The following is a 25503-nucleotide window of genomic DNA, read 5'->3' as shown; positions in this document are numbered from 1 at the left end:
AAGACACTGTCCATTCTGTTCAACTGCTCTTCCAAGTCCTTTGCTGTCTCTGACATAATGACAGCGTCATTGCCAAACATCAAACCTCAAAGTTTTTATTTCTTCTCCCTGGACTTTTATTCCTACTCCCAATTTTTCTTTTGTTTCCTTTACTGCTTGCTCAATATACAGATTGAATAACATTGGGGACAGGCTACAACCCTGTCTCACTCCCTTCCCAACCGCTGCTTCCCTATCATGTCCCTCGACTCTTATAACTGCCATCTGGTTTCTGTACAAACTGTAAACAGTTTTTCACTTCCGTATTTTACCCCTGCCACCTTTAGAATTTGAAACAGAGTATTTTGATCAGCATTGTCAAAAGCCTTCTCTAAGTCTACAGAAGCTATAAATGTAGGTTTGCCTTTCCTTAACCTATCTTCTATGAGAATTCATATTTTCAGTATTGCCTCGTGTGTACCTACATTTCTCCAGAATCCAAACTGATCTTTCCTGAGGTCGGCTTCTATCAGTTTTTGCATTCTTCTTTAAAGAGTTAGTGTTAGTATTTTGCAGCCATGGCTTATTAAACTGATAGTTCAGTAATTTTCACACCTGTCAGCACCTGTTTCTTTGGAATTGGAATTATTAAATTCTCCTTGAAGTCTGATGGTATTTCACCTGTCTCATATATCTTGCACACAAGATGGAAGAGTTTTGTCATGGATGGATTTTCCAAGGCTATCAGTAGTTATGCCAGAATGTTGTCTGCTACTGGGGTATAGATTTGACTTAGGTCTTTCAGTACTCTGTCAAATTCTTCATGCAGCATCAAACTGCCCATCGCATCTTCATCTAGATCCTCTTCCATTTCCATAATATTGCCCTAAAGTACATCTCCATTATATAGACCCTCTATGCATCCTTCCTCCTTTCTGCTTTCCCTTCTTTGCTTTGGATTGGTTTTACATATGATCTCTTGATATTCATACAGATGGTTCTCTTTTCTCCAAAGGCCTCTTTAATTTTCCTGTAAGCAGCATCTATCTTACCCCTAGTGATATATGCTTCTACATCCTTACATTTGTCCTCTAGTCATTTCTGCTTAGCTATTTTACACCTGTAAATCTCATTATGTACATGTTCGTGTTCCCTTTCACCTGCTTCATTTACTGCATTTTTAAATTTTCTCCTTTCATCAATTAAATTCAATATCTCTTGTGTTACCCAAGCATTTCTACTAGCACTCTTCTTTTTACCTACATGATCCTCTGCTGCCTTCACTATTTCATCTCTCACATTACCCATTCTTCTTCTGCTGTATTCCTTTCACCTGTTCTTGTCAATCGTTCCCTAATGCTCCCTCTAAAATTCTCCACAACTTCTGGTTCTTTCAGTTTATCCAGGTCTCATCCCCTTAAATTCCTAATTTTTTGCAGTTTTTTCAATTTTAATCTACAGTTCATAACCAGTAAATTGTGGTTAGGATGTAGTTTTTCCATCTGTTTGTAGCATTAGGTCCCAATGGAAGATGACACCTCGAATCCTTTTGAGTTCACTATGAGGAGAGACGGTAACTGTTATACCCCCAAGCTTTTCACAGGCTTCAAGTGCCTGTGATTAGTTAGCATCCAACATTTTGACCAAAAAAGATCCATATCTTCTCTCAACAAAAAACAGTGGCTTTGGCATGGAAAAAGTTCTCCATCAGATCTGGTGCTTACCAAGAACTAGGCGAACTGTTAACCTCCCAGGCAGCCATGTTGGCATGGCCACCAGTATGGGTGAGTTTGATCTAATTCATTCCTGATCACCCATGCTGATGCCACTCACTCTGACAGGAGGCTCTCCTTATGGGTGCTAACCTGGCACAGCACAGACTACCTGTCATAGTATCTGTTGCCCAGACTCCTGATGGTCTGGATTATACAGGCGCCTACTCCTCATCATACTTGAGATGGTTACAGCTCAGGCATCATCAGTGTGATCCCTATGTTGTCAGGTAGCTACAATCATGATGGTACACAATGACCTCCCCATGGGTGACTGGCTGCCATGCTGGATTCTGGGTGTAAACATAAATCCACTCTAACAGTGGGTGCAAAACATTACAGTGCATGCTGAATAGATTCTCCACCATGTAAGGTGCCCTTCCTCAAATGACCCACACTTCTGGGAAATTTAGAAAGGAGCAGGGCAAACTCTAAAAGATTAGTGGAAGTAATGAAGCCTAAAAGACTGAGGGAAAGATTGTGAAAGGAGCTAAAACTGACGGGTATCCTGATAATAGCCAAGTCCTCGATGTAAAGGCATCACTAAATACAAAACTCCTTCTGCATCTTATGACAGGAAAGGAATAACCATGGGTCTATTCTAGCCCCGATACCATGGAGGGAGGGGCAGGGGAAGGGGGAGAGGCAAATTCTGGAAACATATTTTGTGCTCTACCTCTAAACATGGTTTTGGAACGACTCAACAGCCTCTTCAGGTGATGGAAAAGTCCATGCATTTTTTGTTCCACATAAAGCAACAAAAATAAATCATTTGGAGATAAATCACATGAATACGGACACTGGGACAAAACTTCAAGCTTTTTCACATCTGATAATCAATTGCTTGCTGTGCAGCAGTTGGCATCGGTATTATGAAAGATAGATACGATCTTTTTGGTTTTCTTCCCTATTTCCCCAATTACTTGTGGCGAACAAATTATTATATACCATTCAGCATTACCTGTTCTTTGATAATTTGTGGTAAGGACATGTTTCAAGCATGGGTTTATAGTCTATACCAATGTCGCAACATGTCCAATGTAACCTTGGTTGGTTTCGGATTATTTTGGAATACGCCACATAGTTGACTGCCGCTTGGTTTCCACCTCGTACAACTACACGCAAATTTAGTCTCCTGCTACGATGTTTATACAGACATCACAAGTACTCAATCAAATTTTTTGAGCATTTTTTTGCACCAATTGAGACAAGTCTGTTTTTGAGCTTCAGTCAAACTGCGTGCAATCCCTCAGGAACTGTTACTTTTGACAGCTAAAATTCATGCCAAATTGAATGTACTTCAGTCTTCAATTTTCCAGAGCCTCTATCTCACTGTAAGTCATATGTCGTTCATCTTTAATAATGTTGCGCACAACGCTGAATTTGGCTGACCTTCAGGGACTTCATTGCTGACAGTAACACAATTGCAAAAAATTCTGCAAACAAATTGCAAACAGTCTTTTCTGAATATGACTGATTATCAAAACTTTACCACACCAATTCAAAGCATTCTGAGTTGGGCCTCAAAAAAAAATTTTAATAGAATATTCAACAAGAACATTCACATGAAATTTCCATTTTTTTCACAACACTACTTATTTGAAAACTCACTGTAAATTAACTATTTGTCCAATTTATGATCTGCAATTTTTTTTAACAATAACAGATGACAAATTTTAAAACAATAGCAATAGGATATCTCAAGGGCTCCATATGGTGGTCATTTACAAAAATTGAAGGGCTACCCTCATTTTTTTTCCAGTCAGCTTTTTTTGTTTGATTTGATTGTTGAGAAGAAAAAAGTCTACAGATTTTGTCCCAGCACACATACATTGTGAAATCACGCACTAGTTTTATTTGCAATAATTACACAGATGTTATAAGGTTTCTTAAGGAATGTATTGTAGCATCACCAGGCAATATAGAATGTAAACTTCACACACATGAATATGGAGGATTGTAAGTCTTCTGTAATAGTTCTGCAAAGTTTTAATTAACAAACAAATGCACACTTGTACTTGAATTTTTCACAGTTAAACTATAGCACTTTAGCAAATAATACTATACATAATTATTATGCACTGTATTTGAGAGGAGTAAGATTCAAATTTCCATGCCTCCATCCAGATTCAGAGCACTTCATCCAAAAGATATGAATCCTGGTTTGAGTACTATGGTCTGGCTTTTCGCATAATTCGGAAGTATCCACAACAATAATAGAAGACCATATGTAGTGAACAGTGATTTATTCATCAGTAACATAACTTATTAACCATCAAATTAGGGAAAAGGAGACACATCAAGAATAGGAATACAATTCACTTGCATAAAATTTATAAACAACAAGGTGAACAGCAGTCTAAAGTCAATATTCTTTCATGAGTATAAAGTCAGTTTTACATATTAACCCTTTTAGTGCCAAATACGATCTGATCGTTATCCAGATTTTCGGCGAAAAATGCCAGTAACGATCTGATCGTGATGCCTTTCTCATTCGCTAGGAAATACTAACAACTTTGCCTTCAAGCGCGGAAAAAATGAATGAGAAAGGCATCACGATCAGATCGTTACTGCCATTTTTCGCCGAAAATCTGGATCACGATCAGATCGTATTTGGCACTAAAAGGGTTAATGCTAATTATCAATGATTTCTTGGTTAAATAATCAGACCATCCTTCTTGAACTGTTCCAGTGAGTAGAAACATTTCTGTAGCAAGGTCATGCAGCTTCTTTTTCAGTAGTCTTAACTTCATGCTCATCTTTAGCCTAGTGAAGATTTTGATTTGTGTACATTGGGAAGTCTGTTAGTTGAACAGGAAGCAGAAAATTATCTTTATTCTTTGTGTTATGCAAATGATCAAAATGAATTTCAATGAATAATTCTGGAATGCTGTATAAAAATAAATGCATAGGGAGGGGACTGGTAAAAGTTCCAGTTTTAAATAAAGGATAAAATGATTTTGTCACTTCAGTAGTGTGACAACTTTTTTTACCTATTCCATATTTAGATGGATGGTAGTACGGATCAAAACTTGAAAACAATTACCTGTAAACACTGGCTCTAAAATGCGCATCTTAAGAACTACAAGCACTTGTTCAGTAGAAAAGATGTTTTTCTCAGTAGTGTAGGTGAACAAGCTCTAAGGTATAAATTTTACTGGATATTTTTTCATGTTTTCATCCATACTACCACCTCTCAAAATATGGAATACTTTTTATTTTATTTTATAATGCACTGTAATACTAGAATTGTCCTGTATCTTCGACTGCATGTAAATGCATGAACGTTTATTATCTGCAATTTTGTGGCATAAACATTTAAGAAATGACAAAATCCTTCATGTATTATTATTATTATTATTATTATTATTAATTACAATGTAAGGCTGCAGCCATCAGCAAACTTTTGAAACTAAGATTATGTTAACCATGAAAAGGCAGCACTGTTTTTGCACATACTATGTGGACCTGAATAGTTTCAGAAATAATGCACTAAGCAAACCATATTTCAAATTTTGAAGTATTAATCCTTTTATCTGTTCAGTTCTCTTTCAACACTCTTTCATACTTTCCTTTTATTTCTTATATTTTTCACTGTTCAAGCCCTCACTCTGTTACATGTATTTCAATTCTGAATTTTTGTGTAGTTAGAGATCTGTAATTTGAATCTTAAATATTGAGCGCCAATGTTTTTTATTACTTTGTTGTCTTGCATATCTTTCCTGGCTGTCAACAATTTATAACTCTTTACTTGATTCCCTGTTCTTTTGGTTTCTCCTCTGAGTAAGTATGAAAGTAACAGATTCAACACATAGTCCCCTTCCTCCCCATTTGTCTATTTGCTCTATTCTTGACTGTTCTGATTCCATCAATTAGTAAGTATGCACAGAGTAATTTTTTGATTGATTTTCTGTATGGCATTACAAAAAAGAACCTTTACTTATTCGGAGCAATCAAGTGTACATTAACAGAGAGAAGTAACTACAGTTAATTATATCAGATACCTATACTGACATGTAAAACAACTACAAACACGTGTACTTGCTTGACTTGCCAAACAAACAATGTATTTTTTAATTTAAAATACCTCCCTCCACCCCCACCCCCCCTTACACACACACACACACACACACACACACACACACACACACACACACGGAGGGAGACAGACATAGAGAGAGAGAGAGAGAGAGAGAGAGAGAGAGAGAGAGAGAGAAATTGTAGATAACACAAACTTTTAATTATGTTTTTATTTTACAGGTGCCATAATAGCCCTTGGTGTATTTGGTGGTTTTGTATTTTTAGCAGCAGTTGTTACTACCATAGTCATCCTTGTAAGAAGGTATGGTATTTTCTTTTGAATTACAGCTATTTTGTGTGCTTGAAAATCTTTCATGTTTTCTATACCACATCCTAATTTTCCAACATAATTTTTTTCAGATTTTCTTCCATTTAAAATAAGTAATAATTGCATTACTCTAGCATTATATTCAACATTTCTTTAATCAAAATTAACTCTTTGTTGCTGTTGATATGGCTGTATTTATAAATTATCTTGGTTGGGGCTTTAGTATCTTAATGTCTTAAACTATGGACTCATACTGTCTTTCTTATTACTTATGTCCTCTCGTGAATTATCTCCACTAAACTACAATCTAAGCATACTTTTTATCAAATCACTTCACTTTTAAATTTAACTTATGAGATTCTGCCATCTTCTGTAGTACTAATACATACCATTTTTCTTTACATTCTTTATAAACAAAATTATGATAAAGCTTGGTGCAGTAAATCACATCTTGTAAACTATAAAGGAATCTGACCACATAACCTTACATTAATTACTATTACTTCTATTTTCCAATGTATTTGACTGTCAATCAGTTTTAAGGCTTTCTTCATTACAACTTGCTTTCATAAGCTTTGATTGGTTTGTTTTTGTATTCTGTCTTTTGCATAATGCATATTGACACAAAAGAAACTGGGCACTTGGAATGGAATGGGCAAGTAGGTCAGCTTGCTTTTAACAAGATAATGTGAAATGATACATCTCAACACTAGGTCCGAGCCAGCAACAAAAATATTTTGTTTGCTTACTACATTATTTGCTTCATTTCTGGTCTCCCACATTCTTCTCTTGCTCCCCCTCTCAAAAATTCTAGTATTTTTCTATGTTCCCCATTTTACTCCATGCCAAGACAGAAATGTTATAGTTTCTGTACACTCTTTTGTCTATTGCATTGGTTTCACAGAAAGGAGTTATTTTCCTATTATAAGGGCAATAAAGGCACCCAGTTTCTATTTTGCCTATTTTCTTTGTTTTAATCAGTTTTGTTAAAACAGTGGCAGAATTTCTGTATCCATTTACGAACGTTTTGTTTTCCGCATCTCATCATAGCCATAAGCATGATCATGACTACAATCCAATCCATCATTTCTTTTACTTCATTCTAATTTCAATTTCATTTTGTTAAATATTAAATATAAGAATATTAATTTTTCTAGGATTTTCAAAATCCAGTGTCTCCCTGCCTGTCTTATTACCATCACCTACCAACTAACCTTAGGCCCTTATTATTGTTCTAGTGGCAAGAAAAATACTCTCCCTCCTGCACGAACTATGCCGTCTAGATGGTACACACTCCTCGCTCTGCCTTTTCCCGATCAGCAGGTGGGACGACGTGAATTCTCTCGTGGCTATCGCAACCGTGCTGGCTATTTCTCAAACCCAATATAAGTGCAGCAGCTAGCAACTTCTTGTGCCTGTTAAGTGAGGTACAGTACAAGCACTTTTTTCAGCTATTCTGCCTGTCTGCACTTACCCTTTATATTGCACATTTCATGTGCCACTTTTCATTGGTGTAGGCCTTTTTATTGTGGCCGTATATACTAAAAAAAGTTCGCTTTCCCACTTTATTTTCGGAAACCCAAATGTTCAGATTCAAAAGTTAGTGCTTAGATTGCTTGGAACCACTTACTACTCACATATCACAAGGACAGCCATTATGAGTGCCTGTCCTGGAATGACGGAAGTTATAGTTTGGTGCACTGTGCTGGGGTGGTCAGGGGGTGGGGTGGGTGGGGTGAGGAGGGGGGAGGATATATAAGGGAGAAGCAGTGGGGTTACAAGGAGGACAGTGTAGAAATATCACAAAAGAATTCACGACTAGCAGTTGTTAAAGTTTGGATAAACTTGTAGTATGTTGCTGAAAGCATAGACAGATAGTACTAAGGTCTGAACCCTTTTCTGTATGTAGCACAGTAAAAGAGTGTGTCTTCTCTTTAAAAAAAATGGTTTCTTGCTTCCAGAGACATTCTCAATCCACTTTTAATGAGTGGATAATATAGAACACCAACATACTTCGCTAAGGAATAAAAAGGGTTTATTTTCTTATGATTGGTGTGGGGGTGGAGAACATTTTTTTCCAGTCTTGGATGAGCTATGAGGGTCCCAAGAATTTGGCAAGCTTAATTCTTTTGCTTTTATGGATGCTTCACAATTGAATGCTTGTGTTTAGTTATGGGATGACACTTTCTACTCTGTTTTCCTGAATGGAATTACAGAACATGTGGATTTCATCATAAAGATATTACCATTATTTTTTATATTATACTGTGAAAGTAAGACATTCCACAAATAAAATCAGTTGAAGTCCAATTTAATGAACAAAATTCCTGAGTTATTTTAGAAATTGTAGTGGCAGTAACACACAAAAACAACACTCATTGAAAACTTTACTTATTAGCTTTGAAACTTATCAAGGAAAAGAGATTTCACATTACAGAGGAAAAATAAATTGGTCTATTTACCCCTCAGTACCGCTTCTACCAGAAACCTCATATCATATCTGAATTACTGCTGGTTTTATTTTCATGTTACAGAAGTACACTGTCTGCAAAACTAACACTGGCCTATTGCTCTAGTACGCTGGGTATAAGGAAACTTTTCCAGGACACCTTAAAAAAAGTTGTGAATGTCTGCACTTAGCTGTATGTCAACTGTGGTTTTTTTTCTGGTCATGCCTTTCACACACACACACACTTCAGTCTTCTAAAATGAAAATAAAAATCAACGTCGAAACTACATATGAAGATAAAACATGGTATTCAATATAAAACATATTCCACTGCATGGATGTAGCTTTGTTGAATCCCATTTAATCTTCCTCTTCTTCTTCTTCCACTTTATAGAGTAGGCTTATGGCGTGTTCCATCTTTGCTGAAGCCATCTGTGCCTCCCACTTAGCTGTGTTTGTAATTATATTTTCTGACATGACACACAACAATAAATAAATAAGTAAAGGGCAACAGAGTTTCAACATCCCACTGACAATGAGGTCCTTTCACATGGGGTACATTCTTGGGTTGGCTAGGGCTGGAAAAGAGATTTGGAAGTGCCCTTCTGAAAGGACATAGCTTGGCATTTGCCTTGCCCCACTAACTTTGAGTGCCAGTTCGAGTGTCGAGATGTATGTTACCCAGCTCTGCACGGTGCTGCCGTCTAGGGACGACTGTACTGGACCTGAGAAAAAAATCGGGACTGCACTGCAAAGGCAGGAGTGCTAGTTCTGCAAGGTTCGCAGAAGAGCTTCTGTAAAGTTTGGAAGGTAGGAGACGAGATACTGGCAGACGTAACTGTGGGGATGGGGCGTGAGTCGTGCTTGGGTAGCTCAGTTGGTAGAGCACTTGCCCGCGAAAGGCAAAGGTCTAGAGTTCGAGTCTCGGTCTGGCACACAGTTTTAATCTGCCAGGAAGTTTCATATCAGCGCACACTCTGCTGCAGAGTGAAAATCTCATTCTGAGAACAAAAGTTGTTTGCACTGCTTGTGGTGTACCACTTTGTGCCACACCATGATTTCCAAGTTTCATGGAATGTAAAGTTTTGTAAGTATTGGTCATGTATCATGAAAACTGAAATGTATTGAATATTTTTTACACTCTCTCTACACAAATAAAAAGATTACATGCATGTATAATTTGTAGTTATTTTATTCTCCACAAACTCCAGTTTATGGCTAAAAAAATAAAATTACAAAATCAGTCAGTCAGCAGAAAAGGTATCTCGTGTTGGTTCATGGGACATATGTGTCCCACTTCATGTTGTGAAAAAATGGAGAACTTAAAATATATTTTGGTGGTGAAAATATAATAACGGGACTGAAAAGAAAACGTTATCACCTTAATATTTTCAAAATCTGTAAAAAATGAATTTTATCCATGAAAGGGTTAAGCAATAAATGGAAGCCATAGAAAACCTACATTTTCATGACTGGATGAGGACTTGAACCACACTTCTTCCAACTATGAGCATAGTATATATGAAGATAGTAACTGCTCTCAAAAGAACAGATACCACTGATGACCATGCAGCTTCTCTAGAATAAATGATAATTAATTGAAACCCTCAGCTACTGACAGGTGTTGTTGATATACCTTGATAGGGACAGCTGAAAATGACTCGAACCTGGGATCTCCTGCTTACATGGCAGACGCTCTATCCATCTGAACCACCGAGGACACAGATGAATAAAGAGACTGCAGGGACTTATTCCTTGGACGCTTCCCGTGAGACCCACATTCCCAACTGTCCACAATCTACATACATAATGCACCTAATAGATATTTGCCCATCCACTCATTACTCATGCACACTAAGGTGACGATACCTGTAAGAGTTCGGGCAACCTGTGCGCATTCACATAGACAAAGGTCAATGGCTGAGTAGCCTTTAACTATATATGAAGTTAGTAGTAACTGCTCTCGAAAGAACAGATGTGGGTCTCATGGGAAGCGTGCAAGAGATAAGTCCCTGCAGTCGTGCTATTCATCTGTGTCCTCGGTGGCTCAGATGGATAGAGCGTCTGCCATGTAAGCAAGAGATCCTGGGCTTGAGTCCTGGTCAGGGCACACATTTTTAGCTGTCCCCATTGAGGTATATCAACACCTGTTGGCAGCTGAGGGTTTCAATTAATTATAATTTATGAGTATAGCACCTTAACAACTGCCACACTTCCCCCAGTATGACATACCATGAACTGTTGCAAATCCCTGCTGGTCAACAAGTCCTCTGCATAATGAGTGCTTAAAAATAACCACTTATATTTAAAGTAGACAAAAAGCTATTTTGGCCACAGTAATACAAGATATAAGTATCAACTGCTATAACTGTTTTGTCTATAAATACTAAAACAAATTTTGGGCCCAATCAGACACTGAAATTTATTTCATCTTCAATCAGGTGGTGTGTAATTAGAACACTACCTACTCGTAAGCTTTCCAAATAACACTAGTTGTGACTTTCATGCACTTAAGATTTGTAAAATATGAATTTTTGACGTAATTTTTTAAAAATATCTCCATTACCAATAATATATGAGATACTTATCTGTGACTATTTATTTACATAGGAGCCACAGTACTAAACATTATCGACATAGAGCCTCACCTGATTGCAACACAGTAGCATCATTTGACTCATCAGGCTCAGAGAGTCGTGGTGGGCTCAATCGTTACTATCGCCAAGCGTGGGAAAATCTGCATCAAACAGCAGCTGGGCACAATCCACTGAGGCGCAAAGAAACATTGGATGAGCCAACTGGTTACCGGGAAGGTCTACGTGATGGCAGTGAACTAGTTGTAACTGATGTGGCTCCAAAACCTTCAGCCGTAGCTGCTGCAGCTGCTGAGAAGAGACGACATCACCACCATCACCACCACCACAGGCCACGGTACTGAGCCTATCATCCTGGCACAGGGAGCCTCTTCAGTGGAGCTCCTAGCTGCCATGCTCAATCAGTATATTTTGCAATAGAAGATTTACCATTTTCTTCTGTTACAAATGTGTGGATGCACTGATATAAGCATCTTTAAACATTTCTGCTGAACTGGAGGAGAATCATCTTCGTATCAGCTACTTGCTCTTATGTCCCAGTCACATAACTGAATACAGCAGTAGCTGAAGTGACAACGTTCCAAGTAAATACATCCACTGGAGTGGTTTCCACCTTTTGATCTACATGTATTTACTGTTACGCAGTAATATTTTTCAAACAGGTAGTTTTATGTCTGAGAAAGCTTAATGCACAAATCAAGAGAAAATTAATTTATTTGGAGTGTTTGGTAAAGTCCTCTCTTCTATACAACTGCTTTATTATAATAAACCGATTTATGTACTATAAACAAAGTTAAGTCAAACTTAACAATATTGAGTCTCACATGCTAGCTGGTGAAACTGTACAGTATTATCAAGATCACTGAATACCTTTAGATGTCTATTATATCTATGTGAAGATGCACAAGTGAAAAAGTGAATATAAACGTAGTATATAAACAGAGGACTCCTGACTTAAAGTTTACCAGACCTAGGTAGAAGGAAATGTATTTTATTTTTGTTGATTAATCCAAATGTTATTTACTTCTGAATAGACTGTGTTACCTTGTATAGTACTGCTTTATAATTCATCTGTAAAATGTGATACGTTCACGAACACATGTCAGCTGTAAGTTTTGTTCTTGATCACACAAATCCTACACCAAGGCAGAAACTATGTAACAATATGAAGCCTTGAGCTTTCTCCTCTAAGTGAATATGTTTTTTGTCTTTGCCATTTCTGCATGCAAAATGAATTTGTACCCAAAACTTTATTTATGTGCCAGAGCTAACAGCATATAAAATGTAACATTACTTTTACCAACAGAAATAATTTTGACAATCACGATGAACTCTTCTTGTGTCAGTATAGTCTTCTTATGAAACTGAGTTAATTTATAGAATATACCTGGAAATGTGTGTACACTGTGTTCCTTATAATTTTGGGAACACAAGTAGCAGTACTGATAACACACCATATTTCCTTTCAGACTGCATTTAACACACTGTGTGCAGACTCATTTTTGGTAACATTAAGTTAGTACCACAAACACATTTTGTATTATTCTTAAAATACTATTATGGATCACAGTGCTATCTTAATTAGCATCTCCCCCTTGTGAAACCACTTTCTACTGTCATTTAGGCATCACACAGACAATGCATAATTAAGTACACTTCACAACAGGAAAGAATACGCCACAGTATTATTGTTAAATGTAACTCAAATGCTATTACTGTTAGCTATGACAATGTGCCATCCAAAATCTGTGTGCATATTAACCAAAAGTAAACTCAACCGGATATCAATTTCCTATAGTACAATGATACAAAACTTTTTCTATTAATGATTCCCTTGGCCTTTCCTTGTAATGTTTACAACTAGTTCATGACTAAAAATTAAGGAATGGCCGACGAGACTCATAACTGTTTCCCATGAGTTGTTTTTATGGATGCAGCTTTATGGCTAATATGGTTTGTAGAGAAGCTGGTATGACAATACTGTTAAAAGATTGACCACTTGTGATTTATCAATGCTTGTTACAAGATCCATACTATAAATATACTGTATAAAGTGTTTATATGCTGAAATATACTACCAGGTCTTTATAAGATGATCCAGTGCAATTCATGTAGTTCATTCCATTTTGTGTAACTTTATGGTTTCAATCAATACGTTACTGATGTAGCTTCAAATGAGGACTGGTTAAATATGAGCACAAAATATACTAGTACATACCATTTGATCATCTACAATCTTTTCTTATGTGCTGTGAACCAAATATTTTTAATGATCTCTGAAAATTTGGTTTCCACAAACCTTTTTACCGTAATTATTTTATGGTCAAAACTTAAGTCTGCCTTTTTAAGCACCAACAAACAAAATGAACACAAAGCATCATTTTAAAGATTTTTTTTTTTACTTTATTGTACAGTATTCAATTGTTTCTTGTACATTATAATCCACTGGTATGATACAGACCATAAAGCATTACTAAGTGAAAATAGTTCTTTCAAAAATACTTAATCCTGTTGGTAGTTGTATTTACCATCTTAACTGTCAAAACTTTATTATAAATTATTTGTATCTCTCATGAATTCAAATAGAATTATGTATAAAATAGTCAAATATTAAAATAAATGAGTACTTATTAGAAGCACAAGTGTATGCCAACACTTCCCCCCACCCCACTCACACACACACACACACACACACACACACACACACACACACACACACACACACACAGGGGGAGGGGGGGGGGGAGAGAGAGAGAGAGAGAGAGAGAGAGAGAGAGAGAGAGAGAGAGAGAGAGAGAGAGAGAGAGAGAGAGAGAGAGACCTGGGCAGGTGGGGGCAGGGAGCAAAAAAATTAAATAATTATAGTTTTTCTTATTACTTTAATATGAATCCATATACATACGTAAATCACTGTCACAACCTGCATCTGGTAGTTAAACACCATTTTTTTTTTTCAGTGATTCATAGTATATTATTTCATTCTTTCCATTAATGGAATCTGAGGAAATTATCTTTGGCTTAAAAGAACATGCAGATTATTTATTGACTTCAAATATCAAAATATCACAGCTCTGTCTTTGCAGACAAGTAACAGAGAGCATGCAGGCAATGGACAATGAATGCCATGCACCAAGAATCTATGCAGTCTAATTCTCCAGAATAAAAAGAAAAAAAAAGTTTGCCAAAATAATTACAAAAGCTTTTTTCATCCATAGTCTAAGCATTCACTTTTACTGCAGATGCTCCACAAGAATTATGTACAGCCAGAAGCCATTTACCAAATGTTCTTCGACCAGTTATTCAATCCTACTGCAGCAGCCACTTGCCTATGAGATTTCCAACCTTCTTCCTTGCTGCTATAAGCTGCGGAGGATCATTTGGGGCACTGGGGTACATATTTGCACAATGTGCAGTTCCTGCAATGACATTTTGCACATGAGAATGACAGCAAAATCTATTATAGTAAATCTAGAGAGACTGTTTATGTGGTAGGTAGATAAACAAGCAATTTCTACACTTTGAAGTAATATGCAATATTATGCGCATACTGTACAAATAAGGCTGGCACAGTTTGAAGTTTTCAGAAAGTATTCATTCCTTCTTTTAAGAAATAAGAGGAAAAAGGAAAAGAAAGGATCTAGACGGTTGGAGACATAGCAAAAATGAGAATTAGCTCTAGTCTATGACTAACAAGTGTCCTAACTGGACTAGCATTTTCTTCACTGTCTCCTCAGTCTTTGGACATTTTCTCACTAACCTCCTCCTCCTCAATTTCTTGACACAGAATCTCCAATAACACTCAAAATGAATATTTCACCTTCCTTAAAGATCAGATAATAATTTTAGCAGCGAAAGTCTCATCTGGTTACTCACTTTAGAAAAGGCTATGAAAATTACATTATCTTTTTTGAAGTTTATTTAATATGTTACTGGAGGAAGATTAAAAATGATCCTTGTTAAAATTAATTTGATCACCCCAAAAAACTAGAAGCAGATATAAACTTTAAAATAATGACTTAAGTTTGGATACGTTTTTTCATGGCAATATCGTGTATATAACGGAAGCAATAAGTAGGAACCTGAATAATTTAGATGTGCAAATTCTGCCTCAAAATGTAAAAAGTGAATTTAAGCAATAAATGTTGTACCACAGCAAACTGTATCCAGCTGAACTATTTTGCCGCAGATAGTTTGAAACAACTTTATTTTCTGCATACAGGTATTGAAACAGTAACCAATTTTCAGTTACTCGTGTTGCACAACACCTACCAAAGCACAATTTGGAAAGAAAATCTGTTAAGAATGTGTGCCCAAAATAAAGAGTGCACGCAACATACTAGTGTGGTTGGTAATTGCACACTTGTGCCACATCAAAAAATGGGCAGTTGAATGGTCTACATAAGATACATGGCACATATGTCAACGTAGGGCTTAACATCTTACAAGGAGATGTCTGCAGTGGTGGGATTGACTTTTTAAAAACCATCTATACAATTATATTGGTTAAGATCTCAGGCATTACACACTGCACCAATTCACCCTAGTGGGCCCTCGTTTCCGAGTAACTGATGAAAAAAAAATTTCATAATTTTGTGTTGCACTCAATAGCATTAAAAAATTTGTGCTACAGAATGTGGCTGTGTGGTGTAATGCTCAATATAATAGCTTCACATGCAGTAAGTTCTTTTTTTTTTTTTTTTTTATCTTTACTGAAGTTACTTTGATCATCATTTTTATTCAGGTAACTGATTAAAATGTAATTTTTATTTCCATTTTTTTTTGTCACATAATTTTAATCATAGTACCAACATCTTCATTTTCTCTCATTTTTCTTCCTACTGTAGTTCTTCCACTTGAAATCTTTGTTCTTGTGCTTTTAATTAACTTTATGTATTCAATTTGATTAAATTTCTTTTATCACCCTGTTTTTTATGTCTACATACTGCATTTATTATCTACTTCTTATTTTGCTTGAATTTCATTTTACTTATAAACCCTTCTTTTACTTAAATCTTCATCTGCATTATTCTGTCCATAATGCAACAGGTATTTAGGTTATGTTTGTATGATGATTAATGTGCAAAATTGGATATCTGGTAATGAAAAATACATTTTTTACACCATTGCACAGTCAAAATAAATATATTATTTCATCTGTTGTTTTTTAGTCAATAAATCAGAATTTTCAAATAACTGAACATTATAATGGATAAATATGATTAAATTCATATTCACAAAAATTTCAATCAGAAAAAGAATGATGTAAAGAAAAAGATAACAAATGAAAAAGTTGATAAGGTGAATAAAATGATGTCAGAAAGGAGTAGAAATAAAAAAATACATTTAAACCAAACAATAGAATAAAAATAATCATTAAAGTTATTTTGATAAAGATTTAAAAATAATCAAATTAACTGCTCCTGACTAGGTTCAAAGCTATAACCACAACCTCCTGTGTGTGAAACTATTATCCTATCCACTACACCACACAACCAATCAATGTAATCCAACTTTTTTTTTAACATTATTGAGCCTCATGCAAAATTATAATATATTTTTTTGTCAGTTACTTGGAAATGAGGGCCCACCAGGGTAATGGGTTGCAGGGTGGGATATCTGGGATCTTAACCCACATCTCCATAAATTTGGTTTCAAAAATCAATCTCATTGCTTGGGACCTCTCCTTGTTATAACAGAGAAATGCGTACATTTGTCTGCTAGCTGAAGTTTGCACTATGAGAAATTGTGGACACTAAAATGCGTCAGTTTTAGGTGGATGGTGTTTTGAACTACTGTTGCATAAGATACCTGTATGAGTCGGGCCTCAACAACCATACTTACAAAGGTGCCAATCTCAGCAAGCATCTGCCCAGTAGCCCTTATAAAATGTTTTATGCAGTCCACTTTGCTATTCTTTGTGTGCCATTCATTATTTTATTTTCTTATTTTGAAATGAAGGATAAGGTTAACACTGGTCTATTATGGGGTTCAAATTCAATTCTCGTGTTAGCAGGAGACAATCCATGCGTCAGTTCTGTTTTCTCAAAAACACAGGCTGGCTGAACTACAAGATCACTGTGGGGCTAGTTCCCCTTGCACTGCTCCTCAACTACTGGCCATTTGCAGCTCTCATCTGTTTACACTTGTGGCCACCAGCTATGCTACGGTGTTCATACTTTGGCGACAATGCTGAGTATCTTCCTATAAAGTGTGAATAGAGTTATTTTTGGTTCTACATCCACTTTAAGTATCTCTTCAGTACCATCTGTAATGATAATCAAGTACGTATCGTATGTCCCATGTACCTGATGAGGTTTGAACCCACAACCACAACCCCCTACATGTGAAACTATTACCCTATCCACTACACCACACAACCAGTTAATGTAACACAACTCTTTTTAGCATTATTGACCATCACGCAAAATTCCAAAATACTTTTCGTCAATTACTTGCACATGAGGGCCCACCAGGGTGAATGGCTGCAATGCGTGATACCTGGGATCTTAACCTACATCTCCATAAATTTAGCTTCAAAAAGTTGATCCCATTCTAGGGACCTTTCCTTGCTATAAAAGAGAAACACAGTTGTCTGCTGGCTAAAGTTGATACTGTGAGAAATTGTGGACACTATAACATGTGCATTTTTGTGTATTTATCAGAAACAGTTCCATGTTTTAGTAATTGTGTAGTACATAGTACCACTGCAGCTTGCATTGCAACAGGTGTTTGTTTTGGATTGAAAGCCACTTATACAGTTGTAGGATCCTTCAGATGAGTTGCAGCTTCTGCCGTCTTTAATATGTCACTGTGATTGTTGAGTTCAGATCTGAGCTGAGGTGGTGATCATTTGCTCACAGGTCCAGGCAATGCTGGCTTCCGTCACACAGATTGAGGCTGTTGTCAATGGGCATCACTGTGGGGGGTTGGCTGTGGGGATCTAAAGGACATTCACCACATCCCACATGCCCCGTGAGTGGTACACCACTGTGGTTGCCTCAGGTATTGTCCACAATGAGGCTGACCCCTTACCTGTGGTTGTGTGGGAGGTCATTCCAAGCTGTAGCGGGCAGCAAAGGGCCTGCCTGGTTCATCTGATGGATAGGTTTCAGATGCTATTTGCGTCTAATAAACATTCTGAGCCAATGCAGTCACTTACTATGTTTCAGGGGAAGCCTCTCAGCCTGCAAGATATGGGCAGTCACAGACAGTGGAATTACTGGTATTTGTAAGCACCAATGTTAGGTGTGTCATGGGGGGCCTGTTAGCGATACAGCTGCCAAGGAAGGAAAGGGACCCAATGTGCACTCTGTGTGCATACTGGGAAGAGTCATTCCATGTTTCTGAATGCTAAGAAGAGCACAGAGTGCAGCCAACTACTGGCGGTGGATCATGTTGGTGCTAATGATGTGCATCACTTTGAACTGAAAGAGATTCTCTATGGTTGCGGGTTACTAGCTGAAATGGTAAATAGTGTCAGTCTTGCTTGTGAGATACGAGGGCTATTCAGAAAGTAGGGAATATTTTGGCATTTACTTTTTTTAAAAAAAACTAAGTACAAGAAATACATTTTATTACACACATCTGAAACAGCGACTGGCAGACTACTTTTCCACATAGGCACCCAACACATTGAGGCACTTATCATAGTGATGGACAAGCTTTGAAAGACCTTTGTCACAAAATTCTGCTGCCTGAGACTTCAGCCAGTTCTTCATCTTGGGGAAACAAGTGGAAGTTGCTTGGTGCAAGATCGGGGCTGTAGGGCGCATGAGGGAAAATTTCCCAATTGAAAGAATTAAGGAGTTCTTTAGTGTGGTTTGCCATGTGAGGTCAGGCATTGTCGTGCAAAAGCAAAATTTTTGTTGTCAGATTTCTTCGGTGTTTGTTTTGAACTGCTCTTCTAAGGCCGTGCAAAGTTTGGCAATACTGGGCAGAATTTATGGTTGCTCCATGTTCGAGAAAATCAATAAGAAGCACACCTTGCCTATCCCAAAACATTGTCACCATCAACTTCCTTGCTGACAAGGTTTGCAAACATTTTCTTGGTTTCTGGGGGGACCTCGTGTGTCCCCACTTCATGGACTGTAATTTTGTCTTGCAATTGACGTGTTTCACCCAAGTCTTGTCACCAGTTACTATTCGATCCAGTAATGGATCATCATGTTTGTGGTAGGCCTCCAGAAATGTCAACACTGCCCCCCATTCGCTGTTCTTTTTGTTGCTCTGTAAGCATTTTGGGCACCCATCATGCACAAAATTTGTGGTAGCCTAGTTTTTGAGTGACAATTTCAAACAACAACATCCGTGAAACTTGTGGAAAAGAAAGCGAAAGCTCCGTTATTGTGAAGTGACAGTTTTCATGAATCATTTCATCAACTTACTGACAAGATCGTCAGTCACAATGCTCAGGCGTCGACTTTTCTCTTTATCATGAATGTTGGTTTGGCCACTTTAAAATGAAATGCACAATTTCCGGATGGAACATTCACTCATTATGTTGTTTCCAAACACTTTGCACAGTTCATGATAAATTTCTACAGGTTTTAGGTTTTTGGCCAGCAAAAACCGTATCACAGACCATATCTCACAACTGGTGGGATTTTCGATTGCAGTGCACATTTCAAATTCGAATATATATTAAAAAAAAAAAAAAAAAAACAGATGTGCAGAGACATTCCTGCTGTCATGTATAGATACTGACTGAGCTGCTGAGCATGCACATACCAAAATATATGCGATCAGTGTGCGCCTAGTGGTGTCAGACGGAAATGTTCCCTACTTTCTGAATAACCCTCGTAAAAGCAGAGCTCATCATCTGTAGCATCATCGACAGGACGAAATGCAGACCTTTGGTTCACGATCAAGTGGAGGGTCTGAATCAGAGGCCCAGATGATTCTACACCCATGCATGCTGCAGATTCCTCAATTTGTGTCACAGAGTGGTCAGTTTTCAGGTTCTACTTAATAGATCAGGTGTCCACTGCCCATAGGAAGCGGCTACATAGGCAGCAGGCGTTGTGTGTAGTGGACTAGGCAGTTTTTTTAGGTTAGAGGATCTCGGGAAACTACAGAAGGGGCATCTGTCTAAAAGCGGCAGGGCAAACACAGGACTAGGATAGACCTAGCAACAATTACTATTGTAGTTGTAAACTGTAGTAGCTGTGTTGGGAAAGAACCAGAACTTCAAGTGCTATCCAAAAGCAGTAAAGCTCAAATTGTTATAGGTACTGAAAGCTGGCTAAAGTCGGAATAAGTTCAGCCAAAATTCAGCAAGGACCTGACTGTGTTCAGAAAAGATAGATTAAATACAGTTGGTGCTAAAGTGTTTATTGCTTTCAGAAGAACTTTAGCTTGTAGTGAAATTGAAGTAGATGGTTTCTGTGAGTTAGTACAGACAGAAGTTGTACTTGACAACCCAAATAAATTAATTATTGGTTTATTTTACAGATACAGCTCCTGAACAGTTCAATGAAAACTTGAGTCTTATTCCAAATACATAACCCAGTCATACAATTATAGTTGGTGGCAACTTCAAAAATACACGATTGGTAATGTTTTACTGAAGCTCAAAACTTAGTGCAGGCTTCAATGCAAGATGCTTTTAATAGTTACCACAATGAAACTCCATCTTGAAATCTGGCAGTTAAACCAAAGAGATTTGGGTGGTCTATATGGTACACCAGCAGTAAGACAGAGTCAGTATCTCCATAGTGCAATACCAATGGCAACATTCCTGATGACAGTGCCAATAAAGTGCAGTTACTAGCATGGTTTTTCCAAAATCACTTTACCAAAGAAAATTAAGTAAATATTCCAAAATTTGAATAAAGAAAAATTGCCAACATGAGCAATATATATGTAGATATCCTCAGTGTGGCGACACAGGTTAAATCACTTAATAAAGGCAAGGTCTCTGGTCCAGTTTGTTTACCATTTAGGATCCTTTCAGAGTATACTGATACAAAAGCTCCACCCTTAGCAATAAAACACAACCGTTTGCTCATTGAAACGCCCGCATCTAAAGAGTAGCAAGTTGCACAGGTCACGCCAACAACCAAGAAAGAAAATAGGAGTAATCCACAGAATTACAGACCCATATCATTAATATCTATTTGCAGCAGGGTTCTGGAATACATACTGTGTTTAAACATTATGAATTACCTCAATGAAAATGGTCTATTGAGAAATAGCCAAGTTGGATTCAGAAAATGTCATTCTTGTGAAACACAATTTGCTCGTGATTCACACAAGATAATGAGTGCTATTGCAGTGTAAGCCGAATTGATTGATTATCTTTAGATTTCCAGATGGCTTTTGATACAGTTTCTCATAAGCAACTTCAGATCAAGCTGCATGCCTACAGAGTAGCATCTCAACTGTTAAGCTGATTTCATGATTTCCTATCAGAAAAGGACACAGTTCATAGTAAATGACCTAAAGTTATCTAGTGAAATAGAAACAATATCTGGTGTCCCCCAAGGGAATGGTATAGGCCCCCTCCTGTTCCTCATCTATATAAATACCTTAGGAGACAATCTGAGCAACCCTCTTAGATTGTTTGCAGATGATGCTGTCATTTACCATCTTGTAAAGTCAGCAGGTGATCATAACAAATTGCAAAATGATTTAGACAAAGCATCTGTATGATGCAGAAAGTGGCAAATTGACTATAAATAATGCAAAGCATTTAGTGATCAACTTAAGTACTAAATGGAATCCATTAAATTGTGGTTAACACATGATAAATCACACAAATCTAAAGGCCATCAGCTCAAATAAATACTTAGGGATTGCAATTACAAATAACAAACTAGAATGATCTCACACCCAATGTGGGGGAGGGGGGATAGCAAACTAAAGACTACTATTTATTTGTAGGAAGCTTAGAAAATGCAACAGATCTGCTAAAGAGACTGCCTATATGGTTGACCGTCCTCTTCCGGAGTATTGCTGGATCGGGTGGGATCTGTATCAGATAGCATCGACTTAGGATATCGGAAAAGTTCAAACAATGGCAGCTCATTGTGTACTATCACGAAATAGGGGAGAATGTGCCACAGATATGATACGCGAATTGGGGTGGCAATAATTAAAGCAAAAGCATTTTCCACTGAAGCATGACCCTCTCATGAAATTTCGATTACCAGCTCTCTCCTCCAAATGTGAAAATATTTTGTTGGCACCCACCAACATAGGGAGAAAGGGTCATTTTAATAAAATAAGAGAAATTAGAGCTCACACACAAGTATTTAAGCGTTTGTTTCTCCTGTATGTTGTTCCAGAGTGGAATTGTAAAGAAATAGCTCGAAGGTGGTTCAATGAATCCTCTGCCATGCACTTAACTGTGCATTGTGAAGTAGTCATGTAGATGCAGAACCAAAAGAAGGAAACAAGCAAAGATTATTTTTGAAAAAAATGTTTACAGTTTTGAGGAAGGAAATATTCCACTCCCACTCTTTTGTTTTGTTTTGTTTTGTGTACACAACATACAACTGAATAAAGAAGCAATTCCAAATATATAGTAGACATCAACTGCAACTACTCATTTGAAATATCTGACTGATGTCCATATCAAGGGCAGAAAATCGTGTGCAAAGCTAGCTGGTGCTGAAATTTGAATACTGACTGCCTCATATATTTTTTCCCATTTTCAGGTATTACACAACCTTGTTCACATTGGAAAATGTTCAAACGAGCTGAAATATAAACTAGGGACTCCTTATGTTATCTGTAATAAACAGTATAACAAGAACTATGATAATAATTCTGCAGTCAGAAAAAAATTGTTCATACATGTATCATGCAGGAAAAGACAAAATACAGAGAGGAAGCAATTTATTTGTGAAAATTACTTATGAGTTTCGTGCACAACAAAGAACAAAAGTACTTTATTATAAGAACATATAGCAGCGATGCTGAGTTGCATATAGACACAACAAATAGACTGTCAAAAATAAGATTTTTTTCCAAAAGGCCTTTGTCGAAAATAGAACACACACACACACACACACACACACACACACACACACACACACACAAACACACATGCAGTCTCTGGCAGCTGAACCCACACTGCGAGCAGCAGCAGCGCATGATGAGAGTGGCAACTGGGTGGGAGTAAGGAGAAGGCTGGGGCGGGGAGGGGTAGGGGTAGAGGTAACAGGGTAGGGATGGGGGACAGTGAAGTGCTGCTGAGGAGTGCGCGGGAACGAGGTGAAGAAAGGGTAGGGCAAATAGGAGCAGTCGGGAGGTTAGACAGAGTGTAGGGGGTGAGGTAAGCAGGGAGGGGGGGTGGGGGTAGAGGAAAAGGAGAGAAGTAAAAATACTGGGTGCATTGGTGGAATGAGGGCAGTGTAGTACTGGAATGGGAACAGGGAAGAGGCTCCAGTGAGGACAACGATTAACGAAGGATTAGGTCAGGAGGGTTACGGGAACGTAGTATATATTGTAAGAAGAGTTCTCATCTGTACAGTTCAGAAAAGCTGGTGTTGGTGAAAGGATCCATATGGCACAGGCTGTGAAGCAGTTACTGAAATGAAGGATTTCATGTTGGGCAGCATGCTCAGCAATTGGGTGATCCACTTGTTTCTTGGCCTCAGTCTGTCAGTGGCCATTCATGCAGATGGACAGCTTGTTGGTTGTCATGACCACACAAACTGCAGCACAGTGGTTGCAGCTTAGCTTGTCGATTATGTGACTGTTTTCACAGGTAGCCTTGCCTTTGATGAGATAGGTGATGTTTGTGAACAGACTGGAGTAGATGGTGGTGGGAGGATTTATGAAACAGGGTTTGCATCACAGATGGGAGCAGCAGCAGCAGTGCACTATGGAAGTGGCAGCTGGGTGGGGCTAAGGAGGAGGCTGGGACAGGGAGGAAGAGGGGTAGTAGGGTAGAGATGGGGGACAGTGAAGTGCTTCTGGGGAGCGTGCATGGACAAGGTGGAGATGGGGTAGGTAGAGGTCTTGCATTGTAGATGCAAGACCTGTCCCATACATCCTCCCACCACCACCTACTCCAGCACAGTCACAATCATCACCTATCTCTACCTGTGAAACCAGTCACGTAATCGACAAGCTAAGCTGCAACCACTGTGCTGCATTCTATGTGGGCCTGACAACCAACAAGCCTGTCTGTCTGTATGAATGGCCACCGATAAACAGTGGCCAAGAAAGAAGAGGACCACCAGGGCACTGATTACACTGCCCAAACGACATCTTTCATTTCAATGACTGCTTCACAGCCTGTGCCACATGGCTCCTTCTCACCAACAGCAGCTTTTCTGAACTGCGCAGACGGGAACTTTCTCTGCAATATATTCTATATTCCCGTAACCCTCCTGGCCTCAACCTTCATTAGTCATTGTCCTCACCCATCCAGTCCCTTCCCCATTCCCATTCCAGTACTACACAGCCGTCATTCCACTAACACACCCAATCTTTTTACTTCTCTCGTTTTCCGCTACCCCCTCCCCCCACCTCTCCCCTGCCCTCCGTCTAATCTCCCGACTGCACCTAGCTGCCCTCCACTTCATCCGTGTGTGCTCCCCAGCAGCACTTCACTGTCTCCCACACCTATCCTAGTATCCCCCCCCCCTCCCTGCCCCAGCCTCCTCCTTGCCCCCACCCAATTGCCACTCCCATCAAGCACTGCTGCTGCTGCTGCTGCACACAGTGTAGCTTCAGCTGCCAGAGACTGCATTCATGTGTGTGTGTGTGTGTGTGTGTGTGTGTGTGTGTGTCTCATCTATTTTCGACAAAGGCCTTGTTGGTCGAAAGCGTATTTGTTACAGTCTCTTTGTTGTGCCTATTTGCGAATCAGCATTTGCGCTACATGGTGAGTAGCATCTTTCTTTTTCATGATATTGTTGCATTCCATCCTGGATTTTCTGTTGTTTGATTTTTAAGAACACTACTGTATGATATTTGGCCAAATAAATAATAGCCGCAGAATGTTGTGCTACAAGCATATGGAGAAAACTGGTAGTGTGATCTCCTTCTTGTACAGATCTTGGATAGGCAACTACAGGAGTTGCAGAAAATGTTGACAGTTAAAAAAGAGTTATATAGACATGTTGCTGTACAAATATAATTCTATATATATCACTGAAATCTTAGCTGTCAACATGCTGTATTCTTTATAAACTCAGCGGCAGATAGGAGTTTCTGTAAGATTTGTTAAAACCATCATCATAGACTGAGCAGCTCATGTCCTTAGCACAATAACTAGATGAAAAGCATAAATTACAATCCACTAATGGGCATGTCTACTGAAAAGTTTCAAATGTTTATAGTTGCTAACCTCTGAAGACTGGAGACAATGCAACTGCAGTATTAGCTTTAATAAGAGTGCTGGAGGAA

General features: G+C 38.1%; 2 protein-coding genes across 2 annotated transcripts in view; one reads left to right on the top strand and one right to left on the bottom strand.

Moving 5' to 3' along the window:
• Positions 1-13362, top strand: part of LOC124545382 — a 184938-nt gene extending 171576 nt beyond the window's left edge. The window contains exons 10-11 of the mRNA XM_047124295.1: positions 6012-6093; positions 11159-13362. Coding sequence (XP_046980251.1) covers positions 6012-6093; positions 11159-11486 — 410 coding nt within the window. The 3' untranslated portion in view covers positions 11487-13362. The remainder of the gene's footprint in view (positions 1-6011; positions 6094-11158) is intronic.
• Positions 13363-14160: 798 nt separating this feature from the next.
• LOC124611879 (putative serine protease K12H4.7) overlaps positions 14161-25503 on the bottom strand; it is a 118379-nt gene continuing 107036 nt past the window's right edge. The window contains exon 9 of the mRNA XM_047140281.1: positions 14161-14558. Coding sequence (XP_046996237.1) covers positions 14449-14558 — 110 coding nt within the window. The 3' untranslated portion in view covers positions 14161-14448. The remainder of the gene's footprint in view (positions 14559-25503) is intronic.

This window comes from Schistocerca americana, chromosome 1, assembly GCF_021461395.2.
Source record: "Schistocerca americana isolate TAMUIC-IGC-003095 chromosome 1, iqSchAmer2.1, whole genome shotgun sequence".
Taxonomy (NCBI): domain Eukaryota; kingdom Metazoa; phylum Arthropoda; class Insecta; order Orthoptera; family Acrididae; genus Schistocerca; species Schistocerca americana.
The sequence above is the reverse complement of the archived record's forward strand: the minus strand, read 5'-3'. Positions and strand labels throughout refer to the sequence as shown.